Consider the following 17,746-nt stretch of genomic DNA (forward strand, 5'->3'; position numbering starts at 1 on the left):
GGAAGGGAAGGGAAGGGAAGGGAAGGGAAGGGAAGGGAAGGGAAGGGAAAGGGTGTCTGTGGGGCATGTGCAGGCATAAGGTGGGAGAAAGAGAAGGGTGCCTGGTGAGGGATGTCAGCCTGGTTTAGGTCAAGAGGGAATGTTTGGGGATGGGATAGGCAGGAGTAGTATTTGCAGGTAGGTAATGTGTAGGGAGGAGAAAATGTTTACGGATAGATTATGAAGGAGAAGAAGCGATGGCATCAGTTCCTCCAGGGGATGGCTAAGACCAGGCTGTGGGGCAGCTGCTAAGTCCTGCTTGCCTGGCTGCCCAGCTGTATCAACAGTCGCCAGCTATGGCAGTTTCTAGACAGCACATCAGTAACATCAGCAGTCCAGCCACTCGCAGGGGATCGCAGACATGTCATGAGTCACTGATGGCTTTCTGATCTGTCACCATACAAAGCCCAACAGCACAGACACGATGCTCTGCTGCTTGTCCCCATGACCTCCCATGCTCTGCAGCAACACACGCTCTGCATCACTTTGGCTCTACAGCCACACACCCTCACTGCAGTGCAGCGTGTTACCAGCATTAACGCTGCTTCACAGCACAAGATCACCGGTTCCCATAAACTGCCCTGGTCAGTACACGAGAGAGAGCCAAGTAACACAGGAAGCTGTGCCAGTAATGCTGCAAGAGACGGTGATGTTTTTCAGAGCAGCCGATGCTAGCTCCATCTCATTTCAGAGCAGAGGCGGTGGGAAGAATGAAACTGCCCTTCAGCTGAAATGCAAAGCAGACATCCCTCGGGGAATCTTACAGACAAAACATGAGTTGTATCAGGATTTGCTGATTTTGCAAAGATTGATTTTGTTTGTCAATGACTTGCAAAACTTGGATGCTTTTTCCTTGAAAGCATCCTGCCTGACCATAGATTCTTCTTCCTGACTCTCAGAAATGCTACTGATGATACAGGACTGTGTTATCCATAGCTCCAGGATCACAGCCATTGCCCTCATGCACCCTGTGTTCCTGGCTCTAAAGTTTAAGTACTAAGCAGGTGGCCCCAGCATCTTTTGGGGCACCAAAAGATCTTTTCCACATCACAAAGAATTTCAGCATTAGTAGGTTCCATTCCTAAATCTAAACAAAACCCAGTTTTCATTTGCCCATCCTTCCTTGCCCATTGACACTGACTGTAGATAGGAGTAAGAACACTGAACCTACACCCATCCAAGCAGAAACTGTAACTCTCCTGTGGACCACCAGCCTCTTCACTACTTCCATTGCTTCACTTTGGGCAAAACCTCTTTCACTTCTGGGTCTAAACTGCAAAACAATTGCTCTGGGAACCCATTTTGAGTCCCTTGGCCCTGCACAGGGGTAGACCGGTACAGCAGCCATGCTGGGCCATCTGCTGTGGGTCTCCAAAGTAGGAGGTCCACTGCCAGGTGTCTCACTGCTTTCACAGGCACGAGGGGTCTATACAGCCTGACCAGGGGTCCCTGCAAATGTTTTCTGGTCCCTCAAGCACTCACAGGGTGTAGGGGAAAGAGGGATAAAGGTTGAAGAGCTGAAGGATGGAACATGGTGATTTATTGGAGAACCCGCCTGAGACGACACTGTCTCCAAAGCAACCACAGAGCCATGGAAATTGACAGAAGGCAAGGCAGGGACGGCAGCATGTTTGTCAGCACAGCTTTGGGAGCATCCTGCCCTGGAGAACCACAGTGGGCTTGTTCTGGACAGCCCCCATTTATGGTGACACCGATGTGTCCTGCGCAACAGCTTCTAGAAGGCACTGGAAAGCCAGTTCTTCACAATTTTTCAGCCAAGCCCTGCTGCTGCCTCTCCCTCTTTATCTTCTCTTGCTGTGACTATATCCCATCTCTGCCTCTCCACTGCTCCACAGCGCCTGAGCACAGCTCTCCCTGCCTGCCTCCCCCTCTCCCACTGCTGCCCTTCCCCACATCCCCATTTGTCCTTTACCATTGGCAGAGCAGAAGCCACAGTGACTCACAGCAAGGAGGGAATATGAAAAGGACAATGACCTTTTCTGAAACTGCCTTTACAAAAAAAAAAAAAAAAAAAAAAAAAGAAAGAAAAGAAAGAAAGAAAAGAAACGTTCCCTGGGAAGAGAAAGGAAGAGGGGCCAGGCAGTCCAATGGAAAAGCAGGGAGGGAAAGCATTGATGAAGCAACATTCAGCAACCAAGAGGGCTCCCAGGGCATCAAATATGAAAAGGTTTTGCTCTTCATGGGGAAGAGAAGCTAGAAACATGAAATATTCATAAGTGCCAGGTGTGGGCTCTGAAAGGCCCTTTCTCCTCTGTGCTCACCCTCACAAGGAGGCTGGGGGAAAGGAGGAAACAACATGACATCAGCTGCAGGCATCTGAGGAAGGATCCTCACAGCCGGGTGTACGTAAATGGGCGTCAGAAAACCCATCCTTGATGTCCCATGCCCACAAACAAGGCTGAGGGATGGGGAAAGGTGTGTGATGTGACCCCACCCTTTGCAGCAAGGCCATAAGTACAGCAGAGTTGCGCTTGTGGTTCCAGTTCGGCAGAGGGCATTGGTCTCAGGGGTGAGAAGTGATAGGAGGGAGAGGAGTGCTTGCATCCAGAGGCCCTTCCTACTAAATTCTGCAGATGCTACAGCAACTGTTGCTCCCTCCAGACTCTCACTGTCAGCTCTGATTAGCTCCGCTGCCACAGCTGAAGCTTCCCTAGGCAGATTCACCCAGCATATGGCAGGGCAGGGGAGGAGGCAAGATCCTGGCAGGGCCACCAGCCCTGCGCATGCAGGCGTGCCAAGCTGCCCCTGTGCCACCTCGCTGTGCTTTACCTTCTCTCCACCTGCCTCTTTGCTGGATTGAGGACCTGTGTTTTTTTTTTTTTTTCCCATAGCACTAACTGCAGGTGCTCTGAATGGTCCCAGCTCAGGATAGGGTGAGAAACCCGATCCTTTCTGGATTCTTTTACCCCACTCATCTGTGAGGATTGTGAGCCCTCCCTAGACAGTTTGATACAAACCTTCCTTGGATTAAACCAGATGGATTCTGTGAAGAGAACACAATCCTCAGCACCCATATCATTTTGATAGGAGAAGACGGAATGGCCTCAAGTTGTGCCAGGGGAGGTTTCAGTTGGATATTAGGAAAAAACTTCTTCAAAAGAGCGGTGCTGCACTGGCACAGGCTGCCCGGGGAGGTGGTGCAGTCACCGTCCCTGGAGGTGTTCCAGAACTGTGTGGATGTGGCACTGAGGGACATGGTCAGTGGGTGTGGTGGAGATGTGCTGGCAGTTGGACCAGGTGATCTTAGAGGTCTTTTCCAACCTTAACGGTTTTGTGATTCTATGATCCTTTGCATCACGGACCAAGCCATCGATTGTCATTTTATCTGGAGCAAAAGCAAATCTCTTTCCCATCAGTGCTCGTGACCATAACTGGCAGGACATTCTGTAGAGTGCCTGAAGCATGGCTCTGTCCCTCAGCCAGGCAGCTTGCCCAAGCATACCTCCTTTCCTTCCTCCCTGCCCCAGGATGCATGGCAGTCCACCCAGATAGCACAAGGCTGGCAAGACTTCCCCATAATCTCTGTGCACACAGTGCAAGCTGGTGCTCCAGCTTGTGGCCCTCCTTGCTGACCTCTTGCTGATCCCACACTCAACTGCCGTTTCACACATTGCTTTCATTTACCTCAGTGAAAACTTGGGTCTGAACCACTGCAAAGAGAAACTCATAAGCTATAGGTGCACTGCCAATTTAATCATCATCACAACCCATAGCTTCCCTTGCCAGCCAGGACACGCTCCCTTTGCTGCATTCCTCCTAATCGATGCTTCTCCTGCAAACACATGTGTGAGTGAGAGGAGCTCAGCCACAGCGGCCAATGGGCAGCCCCACCAGATTTCTCACAGAACCACAGGATGGCTGAGGTTGGTAGAGACCTCTGCATTCATCTGGTCCAACCTCTATACCAACAGGGACACCCAGAGCAGGGTGCCCAGGTCCAGGTGGATTTTGGAGATCTCCAAGAAGGAGACTGCACAGCCTCTAGGGCAGCCTCTGCCAGTGCTCCATCACCTGTACAACAACCAAGTGCTGCCTGATATTTTATCCGCAAGCTGTAAAAGTCACACAAATGCTGCAGATCATCAGCCTCTGCTTTACACCAGTGCTGCAGAGGGCATGCCCAGATATCTGCTCTGACTCAGACAGGTCAAGATAATGCACAGTATATCAGGAGTTCCTTAGTCAGCTTTGCTGCTAAGGAAAAGACAGCTGCACCAGACACAAATGTGAAGCATTACCTGCGTTTAGAGGTGAGCAAAGTATTTTCACTGATCTCTCTCAATCAGGTTCGTGATGTGGTTTTAGCATATATTTGTGCTGGGGTTTTTCATAGAATCACAGAATCATTAAGGCTGGAAAAGACCTCTAAGATCACCCAGTCCAACTACCAGCCCGCCCCACATCACCACTCATTCTGAGAAGAAATCGTTCCTAATATCCAGCCAGAACCTCCCCTGGCACTTGCCAGCATGACACATGGTTTAGGAGTAGCACTAGGTCCCTCACCAATGCCCCATTCCTTCCCTGCCAACAAGCAAAGGTTTCTTGCACCTCATCCCATTCAGCGGGCTGATGGCCTAAGCTCCAGTTATCCAAATCTTTGTCCCTCCTCAGCTTGACCACAGACACAGAAAATATCAAAGCATGACATTTTCAGCACTTATAATGCTTCAGCTGATATAAAAAGCTGCTGTTCATTTTCTCAGCAGCATGGGCACATCAAGTCCTGTCTCCCTTAGGGTACTGTATCAAGTTCAAGCATTAAGCATCCTCACTCCTTACCTTTAAAGTACTCTTCAGCGTAAGCCTGAAGTAGCCAAAATAGAGACTAAAGCTGCCTATACACAATGTTCAACACATCACTGAAGGGGCACAGGTGCCAGGGCCAGGGCTGAATCTTGATATTCTGAACCCCTTCCTACCTGCCCATCAAATGACAGAGGCACATCTGGGAAATAGGCCCCTCCCAGTGAGACTAAGCATGCAGAAGCCCCAGCAACCCTGAAAATGCTAATTCCCTTAGCGTGGTTATTAACACAAATCCCAAGGTGCACAAGACTCATTGCATTAAACTGTTCCTCAGTGTTGGGCTGGAGCCTCACCAGCCCTACAAAGAGACCAGAAACCAGAGCTGTGCCACGTGGAGCTGCTAGGCTCACAGCAGCCAGCCCAGAGGTTAGCATGCCCCCTAAGTATCAGGGCAAGACCTACATCACTTTTCTTGACCCCCAGATGCTGACCTGTCTGGAAAAAGAGAGGCCCAGGTCTGTGTTTTGTTGTCATCCAAAGAGATGACAGCTCAGCTCTGCAACAGGCTGCACCTTTACACCATGAGGGATGCTCTGAGCCCAGCTATAGTTAGCAGATAGCAGTGAGCTCAGCACGAAGCCCTTCCACCACTGATACTCACATGTAGTAAGTGCCACCATTAACACTGTTGGTAGCCACATAACCAGTGACATGAGACCTTCCTGTACCTGAAAAGAGCTGAAGTTAAGTGCTGAAGTAAGCAGAAGGGGGACCAACTTTTTACAGTCTAATAGCAATAGGACAGAGGAGAATAGCTTTAAACTGAAAGAGGGGAGATTTAGGTTAGAAGTTAGGGAGAAACTCATTACTCTGAGGGTGGTGAGGCGCTGGCACAGGCTGCCCAGAGAGCTGTGGGTGCCCCATCCCTGGAGGTTCAAGGCCAGGTTGGATGGGGCCCTGGGCAGCCTGAGCTGGTGGGTGGCAGCCCTGCCCATGGCACGGGGTGGGACTGGGTGGGCTTTGAGGTCCCCTTCAACCTCAGCCATTTGGTGATTCTATGTGCAGAAACTGAGACCAACTCACTCAGGAGACCACTTTTTGTACTCTTATCCCATGAACCTGTACAAGGTTTGGTCTCCTTGTCTTAGAGAGTGATGCCAGGTGTGGGATTATTTCTTAGAGAGGTGGCTCTGGGGGTTTGCTGCCATTCTGTTTCTTTTTCTAACACTGCACATCTAATAATCAACACCTACTACCACCTGCCACTGTTGATCACTCACTAATCAACTCTTTTTTTACAGTTATCACTGCAATGATGACTACATTCATTGTCAGCAAAAATTCCATTAGAAACATACAGCTCCAACTTTTTTTTCTGAATTGCAGGGGTCACATAACACTGGGGACGAAAAGGAACTCCAGTGCTGTGGCTGTGAGCCTCTTCCTCATTCCTATAAATACCCTTAAGTTCTTACATGCATGCAGCATTGTACAAGTAGGACAGAATAATGCAAAATATTATGTAAAGCAGTGGTAATGCAACTCCTGCTTAAGATATAACGGCACTAATTTCCTCTTGCTGTCACTAGCATGAATCATGTTCCTTTCTACTGCAGGCAGCGATGTGACATTAGGCGAAACGTGTGCGAAGGGGAGAATCAGGCCCTAAGTACACAAAGATCAAGGAACTTAGGGCTGTGGTTGTAAATTGCCCTGCCCACACACGCAGAGCGCAATCTGCATTAGTGCATGCGACATTATCTTTTACCTGCTAATACATTGTCATTACTGCTCACATTTCCATGGTATCCATCGCTTGATAGGTCCCATGGGACAGATTTTGCAAAACAGCTCAGCTCCCATCTAGGCAGCAAAATATGTGGCTGGGCTTTGGAGAGCACTGTGTCTACTGAAGGCTGGGCTTGTTTGAAAAGGCAGCACAATTGGCACAAAGGGAGCTGTGCATTTTTTAAATTCTGTCTGTGCCCATTCCCCTAGAAGGGAAGGGAGAAGCAAAGATTGCAGCGAAGGTCTCTTTATGACTGGTTTTTTTTTGGTGGTTGTTATTGTTGTTTTGGAGCGTGTGTGGGTTTGTTTTTTTTCCCTCCAAGCTTGCTTTACTTCCAGTAAACTCCAAAGTGCTGTTGCTAACTCTTGAGATTTTTATCAGGAGTCTTGAGATGCATGGCATCAACCTTCAGGCGTGAGATCTTGCTATGACTCGATAATCTTAGATCACATAAAAAAAGAGTTTTCTATTCCTTACTTCTATGGGGAGAAAGGGAAATGCAAGATCTGAGTCACAGAGGTCTAAAGGTCTAAAAACCACAGGAAAAATAAAAATAATCTGTGATTTTTTTTCTTTTTATCCAGATCTCTTGATTCTAAGCCCAGATGATGACTTAAAGAGGACACAATTTGTGTCTTTTGAATACTTGTTTATAACAACAGTGAAATTGAGCAGACTGGTTCAGAAAGGGAAAATTTACTTTCTCCCATGATCTGTGACCACAAAGGAAAAAATGAGACTGAACAATGTGCGGCACAAAACAAGACATTACCAGTTGTATACTCTGCGCACTTCAGTGTTCCCCAGGTCCCTGCCATGATACTACATTAACACAGAGGTATAATTTTCTTTTTGCTTTTGCCCAAATTTACCTTGATTATCCATTTAAACACACAGCAATATGCTGAACGCTGTGGAATATGCATGAAAAATGATGTTGAGATCAGACCAAAAGTAGATAAAATTGGAACGTGCTTTTGGGGCTTGAAGACTTCCTCCAGCACTACCACTAACCTGGTCAGTTGGTTAAGAAAGCTGCAGGCAAGCACTGATTTAAGAATTTATCAAATGCATTCATCAACAGACTTCATAGTGGTGCTTGCCCCTGTTTCACTTTTAATTCCTCCTTTTCTCCCCATGCCTAAGCTCTCTGTGCTGCCCTACACACAGAGGTGCACAACACCACTGCTAGGGTGGGAAAGCCTTCACATGCCGTGCCCCCCAAACCCTGCTGCTTGCCTCTTGCACATCTCTCCTACACCCCCAGCTCCTTTCCTGTTTTGTCGGTCCCCATACGGCTCTGCTCCCTCCCACGCTGTTTTCCTGTATCCTAAAAGTTTCTGTCTGATTTAGGGCTCAATTGACTTGATAAAGACCTGTGCTGCTCAAGGAACAGTGCACATGGGGGAAGTGTGGTTCTGAGTTACTTTTCTGTCACCAATCTGCCCCCTCTATGAGGAAAAGCATCCTCTAATGGCCTGCTCCAGGCATAAATTGCATTGCTCTTTTCAGCGCTTCGCTCCACTTGGCTGTGAGATTGGGTTGGGAAGGGAGGAGGTAGGCTGAGCTCGAACCCATCAGCACACCCCACACAACGTGGCAGCTTCATCTCTGGATGCATTCGAGTCACACATATCCAGCTAGGGCATGAAAAGGGCTCTGTGGCCTCTTAACTTCTGTGTATGGATTGTGTGAGAGAATCATAGAATAATTTAGGTTGGAAAAGACCACTAAGATCACCTAGTCCAACCGCCAGCCCATCCCCACCATGCCCACTGACCATGTCCTCAGTGCCACATCCACACGGTTCTGGAACACCTCCAGGGACGGTGACTGCACCCCCCTCCAACATCACTCTTGTCCCAGGGATGACCCTAATCAGGACGATGCCTGTGCGTGGATAAACTTGTGCGTGCACATTTGCACATTGTTGTAATTATGGTTTCTGTGTCACTGAGATGTGATTATAGATATAAACAAAGCATCTTAATGACATGAGGACGGGCTAGGTTTAAATATTTGGGAAATACAGTAACATCTGAGTTTCAATTACTTCTTCACAAATAAAACCATGAGAGAGGAAAAAAAAATACCTCAAAAATGGTTAAATGAAACAATACATTTCTGAAAGGTAATCAATGTTGGAAGAGAGCAAGTGACGTTCTTTCTTCAGAAAGACTGAGGCATCTGAAGCAAAGGCTTTGTAGGGCTGGGTCTTAGAAGAGGATTCTCATAATCCCTTTGCATTTCCAACTTCTCGGGCAGGACTGTGTCCATCAAATTCTCTTGCCTTTTTGTCTGATCTAGCTGTGAATGAGACTGTTTTACAGCCTAATATATCTCAGTCAGAAGCTAATTTCACACGTGCTCATCAGTGAAATTAGTTCTTCAAAAACACATTTAGAGAAGTAAATGTCATCACTTTTCCCTTGTGCCAGGTGTGGGGTTCAGAGCCAGATCACTCCGTCTCCAGCGCTGCCACAGCACTGAACACAGGGTAGCTCATTGTGGAATACACATTTAAAGCATAAAATATAAAACACCTCCCTTTCCCACTCCAGAATTCAGCTGTTTCAGACTATTTTTATATTGCAGCTTTGGTCTAGTGGGATGAGCACGGGGCTAAGGAGGCATCAGCAGGATTCCTGATATTGCTGGTGACACTCCCTGAGCCTCACTCACCCGCTCTGAAGCATGAAGAAGATTAAACTAACAAGTCTTGGTTTATATTTCTGAGATACATAGAAGAAAAATAGAGAAGCCTCATCTATTTGGACCCATGGAGCTACTGTAATAATAATAATAATAAAGAAAAATAGGGCTAGACCAAGAGTTTTCTACACAGCAGTTTTGCCGGTAAAAAATGCTATTTCATTTAAATGGAAACACTCTGAATTGTGCTTTGTGACAGCTACGGTTCCTTCATCTAGCAGAAAGAGAAGGAGGATGGTAGTAGGGGAAAGTGTTTTGATGAAGTTGAAATATTCTATTTCAATACTTCTAGAATGGAACAGTTGATGTTGTTTGTTTTGAAACTCCTTTGTCATAACTAAACATAGGAAACAATCAAAAATCCAAACAAACCACCTAAAAATAGGCAGAACAAAGCCATATGAAAATGGATGGTAAATTCTTATTCACGTTCTGAGAAAAAATATATTAAAAAGCAGAACTTCCCACAAATCTGAAATTCTATTTCCTGCACAGCTAGAAATAAGAATATGACATTATATTTCTAATGCCTATACCTCCCCACCTAAGCATTACTGTGCTAACACACCAAGTATTAAGCACATGTATACACTTTCTATTCAATAAAGTTGCTATGCAACACTCTGCAACAGACTCCTTCACTTCCGCAGTGTGCTCAGCTGAAGTAATCTGCTTCCAAATGATGAATCGGTTACTAAATTGTAAGTGGGAACTGGAAGACATCAAACACAATGCAAAGGCTATTCCTTGCAGAAGATCAACGCGACAAGAAAGAGCAAACAGAAGAGACATTTCCTGCTCCGGCGTTGAAAAACGTAATAGCAGAAGTGAAAGAAATTCAAATGATCAGAAATGACTACAGACTTCCCGCTCGAAAGCGGGCAGAAATAAAACAAAAGCAGCCTCTCTCCAAACCTGGTGAAGGCAGAAAGGTGACGGCTCACCTAGCAACCCGCCGCACTATTACAAAAGGACAACAAAAATAAATGGAGGCGGAACGTCACCCCCGGCCCAGGACACAGGCATGCTCAGAGCAAAAAGCCTCTGACACAGACCTGAAGGGTATTTTGTTTCTTTACACTTGTTTAGTGACTTGTCACATCAGCTAACCACTACAAAACTGAATCACAAGGCAGCAGGACCAGAAACAATCTATAATTTGTTGCTTCGTGCATTTTCAGGCAAAACCCCTAAAGGCAGCACTCCTGGGGCTGTAGTCAGGAAAGCAAAAGATAAGCTGGAATCCTAATGAAGGTATGATACGTATTACAAAAAAGAGGGCACTCATATTTTCTCTGGTACTCTTTAAGTATACTTTGACTGTAGGAATGGTGAGGCAGGTCAGAGCCACAAACGGCTTCCACAAATCTGAAATGGTCAATAGCACATCCTACGGAGAACTACAAGAAATGCAATTAATTGCTGATAATTGCCAGCTAAAGATCAGTTCTAACCCTAAAGCAAGGAAGTCTGAAATTCAGAAAAGTCACCATGTGAACACTCATCGCTTGGGCAATCCCCTTTAACTCGCCATGCCCACAGTGAGTCTTGATCTGGGACTGGAAGGATTTCCCCTGGCAGCGAGCTTCACAGTCTAATTATGAACTGGGGGGAGAACGTCTTCCTTCATGGACATTTGCCACATTACGATAAAATAATTGACATTACATTTACCACCTTGTGTTTACACACTGGATGTCATTTTCTACTTTGGTAGTGATTTGCGCAGAAGAGTCTATGCATCCTTTATGCTGTACATAATTACAGCACATGTATTTGTCAGCTCCTCATGGGAGCCGCACAAGTCTCACTGTACACAAGAGCTTTCAGTAGCAAGTTAGGACTGAACATTGGTAAGCAGAATTTAGACATATCCAGTTTGGGCATTTAAACTTCAGCCTTGCCTTCCTGCCAAGAATATAAAATCAGTATATCTAATTTATCTAACAGGTGACGCTTTTTTCTTCTATTACCTTTCCAGTTTTTCCTTAGAGTCATTCTAAATTCCCTCCGTCCTAATTATTCAGCTCACACAGTTAAACTCTGTAATAATCAGTCCCTATCCAGCTTTCTATATTAAAGCCTTTGAGATGGCCACTGGGGAATGCTGGGCCATGTTGTCCCATCATGGTCACATGAACATGACTGCGTATCTGTGTTTGGGATCATCACCAGCTCCTCCCCAAATACGTCCAGTGCTTCCACCAAGACCTCAATCCCAGTCTGCCTCCAGCTGTGTTATTTCCGTCTTCGTTTGCTCACACCTGCAACTCCTCCAGTTTGGTATCATCAGCACGTCTCACTAATAGACTTAGCTCTTTCCTCAGATCAGTAATGAAGAACTTTAAAAAGACATTAAAAAAAGATTTGTGGCCAAAGGTCCTATTAATTATGTTTGCCGTACCCCGCTGGGCACCTTCTTCCAATGCAGTACATTCCCATTTATCATAAGACTTTGTTTACAGCTTCTTTGCCTGTTTTCAACCCACAAGTAAATGCTTCCTCTCCCAGGGACTCTGATATTTTTTTTCCTCTTCCTTCCTTTCTTTTGTTTTTTTTTTTTTTTTAAATTAATAGCAGGATGTCTTTCTTCCAAAAACTTCTCTCCATATAACCACAGATTTATGTAGCGAGAAAGATACATAAAGGTTTAACCACAGAGTGGAAATTAAAACAGCATCAATTTCATACAGGTGGAGCTTTATACTGATAAAAGGAGCAGACAGACAGCTTCACGGTCAGGACACTTGGGTAATTCAATGGCTTGCACTCTGTGGAGGTCAGCCGAGATGATTGAAAGCCTCCCTGGGGCCTTCACATCTACAGAACAGGTCTCTGGTGGACCAGTTCTGGTCTCGCCTACACCACTCCTCCCAGGCATAACTCCTGTGAACAGAGGGCTGACTCCAGCTGTTCCAGGCTATGAATAAGAATAAAACATGCCCTTGGCCTTTTGTCAGTCAAGCTTTGCTCCTGACCACTGGTGCTCAACGACTGACATGCCTCTGGCAGACATCTACAGGAGTCAGTTGGGTATCATTCAAGATGTTTCCGCTCATCGTAAAGGTTAAGTCTACCCTGATAATAGGAATCAGCCTTGAAGTAGTCTCTGACTTACAGGGCTCCTTAGGAAGCAGGGAGGAAAGGGAACTGAACAATAGGAGGAGGGAGCTGCTTTGACACAACCAGCTGTGCGTCCCAGAGGAATGAGCAAGCCACGCTTCCACAGCATTCCCCTCACTGCACTATCAGTTTCCAGGAGAAATGCTCCCATCTTGTCACCCCCATGATGGATGTATTAAATGCCTGAGTGTGTGGTTAGTGTCCAAATCAGCTGCTTTTCCACCTATCCCCTTCCTGCCACACTGAGCAAGCAGGACTGTGTCTCAGCTCTTCAGTCACACTTTGCAGCAGCCTCTGTTTCTGGCTATTGCCAAGAGACAAAAACACATCCAGCAAGAGGGACAAGACCACTTTCTAGACGGGCACTGGACAGAGCCACGCATTCAGACATCTGTCTCCAAATAGGTGTCATCATGAAAGTGACTTTGGCACAAAGAAAAAGGTGTATGATACAGACAGAGAGGACGACTGTGCAAATTTCCTCAGATCAGGGAAAGAAAAGGGAGAATCTGAGCTCAAGAAAAGGATTAGGAGAGCTCTGGCAAGGTCTTAGCCACTGCAGACTGCCTGATTAAGGAGATTATGGGGAAGAGCAAAGAAACTTCCTGTCATTCTGTGAGTCAGAAAAACGTATGGAAGAAATGCTGAAAGTCTCACGGTTGCACATGGCAGCTACTGTCTTTGAACAGAGAAGAGCCAGAAACATGGAGTTAGACAGAAGGCTGAGGTCAGAGCTCCTACAGTCCCTGGACCTCAACAGCAGGCAACCTGCCCACTGGTTCCCCTCCACCCACTCGGATACAACCGAAGCCTTCATCGATACCTCCTGTGATTAAATAGCAGTAGCAATGCCTGCTTACTCCCTCCAGGATTGCAGTGAGAGCAGTGCTGACTTGAGAAAAAAGAGAGAGGCAGAGGAAGGAGGAATCAGGGTTCCCCCATGATGGGGAAAAGCCTGCACACACCATGCAACAGCCTCCATTCATTTAGCATCGGAAGCCAGCCTAGAGAACACCACCACACAGAGCCTTACTGATCATGTATTCACCACATACAATCCAAGCTGGCCAGATATGAGAGGCAAGCATGACTTACTAGGCACACGGTTGATAGCTTTCAGGGGTCTCAGGACGCGGACAGTACGGATTGCAGACAAGTTAATGTTTTGGAGATCCAGAGAGTACTCCACCATCCTGCAGAACAAGAGAGAAAGAGTTTAAAACAACCCTAAAACTTGGCTTGAAATACATGGCAGAGTTGTTCACACAGCCAGTGTGGTGCTGATTCTCAGTGCCACTCCGTAAAGCTCTTCTGTAGGTGTTCTGACAGTGCAGGATGAGGTCCCCAGAGGAGGCTCATATTAACCTGTTTTACCTCGCACAGAAGCAAACCCTCTACTTAAAGAAGTAACATTTTCAGTTAGGTGGGAAGGCTTCTACCATAGCTGTGAATCACTCCTTTTTGACAGCAACCAAAAGAGAAAAATCCTAATTTTAGGACATATGCTAGACCTCAGCTTTTCTAACCCAACAGTATGCTCCCTAAATAACCTCAGGTTGCAAATAGCTATGACTAATGTGTTGGCTTTGCTGCATGAGCAGCAGGTGCAGGTTACAGAAGTGACCTGGCTCAGCATCCCTTAGCCCAGTGCTCCTCTCCTTGCCCGGTATGGCAGATACACAGGTAACTTGTCTATCTCTGGGAAAGCACTAGGAGACGCTGGATTCTAATAACCCTTTACCCTGGCCAGCAAAATCCACCTGAGGATCTCAAACTATTTTGCACGAAGAGTGAATCAGAGGGCTTGAGTGATGCTGAGAGTAAAATAGGGTAAAGCCACTCCATGAGAAATATCAGGGAGAGGACTTGAGTGAAACTTTTGGACTGCGTGAATGCAGCCCTCTGTCCAGGCCAGTCAGCTCTCCTTTCTCACAAGTACTGTCTTTTCTCCTTTTTCAATTACAAATTGACTTCCTACCAGTCTTCCTGCGCATCCTGACTCCTACATTTCTACAGACTGCAGCAACAAACTGATCCTTCCATTGATCACCCTCTCGACTCAAAAGGACCTTGAAGAGCAAGTGTCAGGTTATCTGTCTACACCTTTCACAAAAGGGACTTGTCAGAGTGATAGATTTTCAAACACAATAGGGTAAACCTGTCGAAGTGTTGTGATTATTCTCTCTCATGCTCTTTTTCTTTCTCTCTCTCATTCCTTTCACTCTATTCTCTTATAGACTTTTAGGGTAATTGCATGAAATAATTCTTTCTCTGAAATGCAGTGGCATTCATTTACCTCCCTGGAGCTGTCAGTTCCACATACGCCGAATGCAGAAGCAGAGAGGAGCGATTCCATGAAGGTAATCAAAATGTTCACACACACAAGATGCAACGAAAAAATACCAAACCCAGAAGCAACACACAGATAGCCTGCAGAAAACATTAGTGATACACAGAGGCTCAGGATACGATCAGCTGAAATTGGGAAGTGAGTAATGAAAGGAGAAAGAATATGCAGTGTCATGCATACACATACACAACTAGAGGGCATCGCACAGAGGACATGAGGTGCAAATGAACACAGTGCAAAGGCCCTTGAGTGGAGACTGATTGGCGTCTCTACAAAAGCATGACACAAGATTGCCTCGTCAGTGTGATGTTGCTCCAGAATTAGACATATCTTCTGGAAGGATAGAACTACATTTAAAGGAAAGCAATGTACGGACGTGGTTGTATTGTTCCCAGAACTTGGGCTGATGTTTGGTCACAGCATAGAGACCTGACGTATAAAGGCAGCTTCATGGCTGAAGGAGTCTATGCTGCGGTCTCTTACAGTAGATAGATACATGCACAGAAACATAAAGGTCTCCAGGCTTGGTGAGGTCGCACAGAAGATTCTTCTCTCTCCTAGAAAACCGTGTCCCCAAGAGAACCAGACTGAGGTCAGAACCCAGTAGGAAAAAAAAGTATTTTTGAGCCATAACAGAACAATCTGAAACACATTCTGTCAGATGCCAAATTAGCAAACCACCCCAAAATAAGTCTAATTTTGAGAGGTGGTCTTCTCTGAATCGCAAGTGACCAAATTAAAATTCCTGAAGAACATCATGACCTGTACAAAACTGGAGCACAAGGGAACAGCACTGAGCTAACATTGAAAAAAAATTAGTAAACAGAGGTAGTATCTTTTCTTAGACTCAGTAATGCACAATTCAATTAAAGGTGTAACCTACATTTACAAATTGCATGGGTTTTGCCCTCTTGTGGCTACAGCTATGTTGCTGGTATTGTTATGGGAGAACCCTTAACCACATGCCCATCCGGTCTTTACCAAATGAAATGAGCTTGCCACCTATGTGACATGGTCCTTGTGTTACTGGAGAAGTGATAATCACCAAAATAGCAGATGCAGGTCCTTTTGAAGTAAGATGAATGCTGCCTTAGCTGCAACTGTTCAGTTCAGACAACCAGAGAGCCAACCTCCCAGAGCCCTCGAGGGCTGCAGATATGCTGCAATTGTGTTCCAGCTTAGCTAGAAAAAATGTGGAACAGTCAATTGCTCTGCCAATGAAAACAGCAGGCTGTTCCCTAGGATGGGTCAGAGAAGGGCAACTCTTAAATTTTTCAGTGAGCAACTTCGTACAAAAATGAGCTCTGCCCTAGCAGGCCCCAGGGCTTCTTCTCGTTCAGCAGACCTTCTCTGCCTGCGGTTCTTCCGAGGCCTCTGGTCTTGGCTGTAATAATGGAGAGATATCCAAGATGCTTAAATCCTTGCCAGTGGGTTATGCCTATTGTAGCTACGTAAATCACATCCAAAACAACTCCAGCTCAACTCCACTGCAATTATTGCAGTAGGGTCGCTCATTCTTGCCTTTTCATACTGATACCTCTGTGTCAGCTTACACTCATGCTTCCTTTTTGCACAAGGGTAGCACACCTGTACAACAATGGACTAGGATGACTCCAGTGATTAGCAAAACAAACAAAAGAAGAATTCTCTGTGTAGGCAAAACCAACAAATCTAGCTGTTACTTCCTTCCTCTCTTGAAACAAGATCTCTGACTCTGGGCATCTGCAACATTTCAGGAATAGTCAGCCCAGCTGCATTTGCTCTTGCCTTTCTCCAGCCAGCAGACTGCTGCCTGGAAATCCAGTATATGCAGACTCTCTAGGGCTGGGGTGTACCTAATGTCCTCATACCACATGTGGAAGATAGCAATGGATGGATAGCAAGTCAAAATCACGAAAAGTGATCACACAGAAGCCAGAAGTAGACTTACAGCAGGAGGGTCACACTTTCCCTCGTTTGTGTCTCAAGGTCTTGTGATAATAGAATCATAGAACCATTAAAGTTAGAAAAGACCTCTAAGATCACCTAGTCCAACCATTAGCCCATCTCCACCATGCCCACTGACCATGTCCCTCAGTGCCACATCCACACGGTTCTGGAACACCTCCAGGGACAGTGACTGCACCACCTCCCTGGGCAGCCTGTGCCAGTGCAGCATCACTCCTTCTGAGAAGAGATTTTTCCTAATATCCAACCTGAACCTCCTCTGGTGCAACTTGAGACCATTACCTCTTGTCCTAAGTTGCAAGCCCATGATGCTTATCTGGATTCTCAGGCAGGCACCAAACTTTGGTGCTTCAATCTCTATTGCTCTAGGAACTCAGGGAACCACACGTTTACTAACCAAGAGCACAGCAGTGTTAAAGCCCATACAAAACAGTTGCCTCCTTATTAAATCACAGGAGCTTTCCAGCCTCCTCGCCCTTGCACCACGGGAGATTTGGGTGTTAGGAAGAAATTCTTTGCAGAAAGAGTGGTGATGCAATGGAACACGCTGCCCAGGGAAGTGGTGGAGTCACCATCCCTGGAGGAATTTAAGAAAGAGTAGATACAGTACTTAGGGATGTGGTTTAGTGGGCAATACTGGTGGTAGGTAGATGGTTGGACTAGATGATCTTAGAGCTCTATTCCAAACGTAATGATTCTATGGGTTCTCAGCATGGTGAGCAAGACCCTGTGATCTGATTGCCCCTCATCACTTGCCCCCTGTTCCCTGGCTGCTCTAGGTACATGTTGTATGTAAAAAGCTTCATTCCTTTATGATTCAGAGGTAGCTGGACAAAGCCTTGGGTGCAGAAAAGCTTGTGTGGGTTGCGAGCTGTCCTTTCCTCTTACGGGGCAGAAAGGGAAAGCATCTCTCCCAAGGGAAACGGCATCTCATTTCTAGTACCACTAAAGTATTTTTCGGCCTCTGGCGTGGGTTGGCGAGCACAGGGGCAGGTTAGGAAGCTGGAACTATGCTA

At 46.2% G+C, this 17,746-nt stretch overlaps 1 protein-coding gene across 1 annotated transcript in view; it reads right to left on the reverse strand.

The window, feature by feature from the left end:
- The window catches only part of CACNA1I (calcium voltage-gated channel subunit alpha1 I), a 72,942-nt gene that overhangs the window by 54,603 nt on the left and 593 nt on the right, over window positions 1-17,746 (reverse strand). Inside the window, exon 2 of the mRNA XM_021394936.1 lies at window positions 13,529-13,626. Coding sequence (XP_021250611.1) covers window positions 13,529-13,626 — 98 coding nt within the window. The remainder of the gene's footprint in view (window positions 1-13,528; window positions 13,627-17,746) is intronic.

This window comes from Numida meleagris, chromosome 1 (assembly GCF_002078875.1).
Source record: "Numida meleagris isolate 19003 breed g44 Domestic line chromosome 1, NumMel1.0, whole genome shotgun sequence".
Classification (NCBI taxonomy): Eukaryota; Metazoa; Chordata; class Aves; order Galliformes; family Numididae; genus Numida; species Numida meleagris.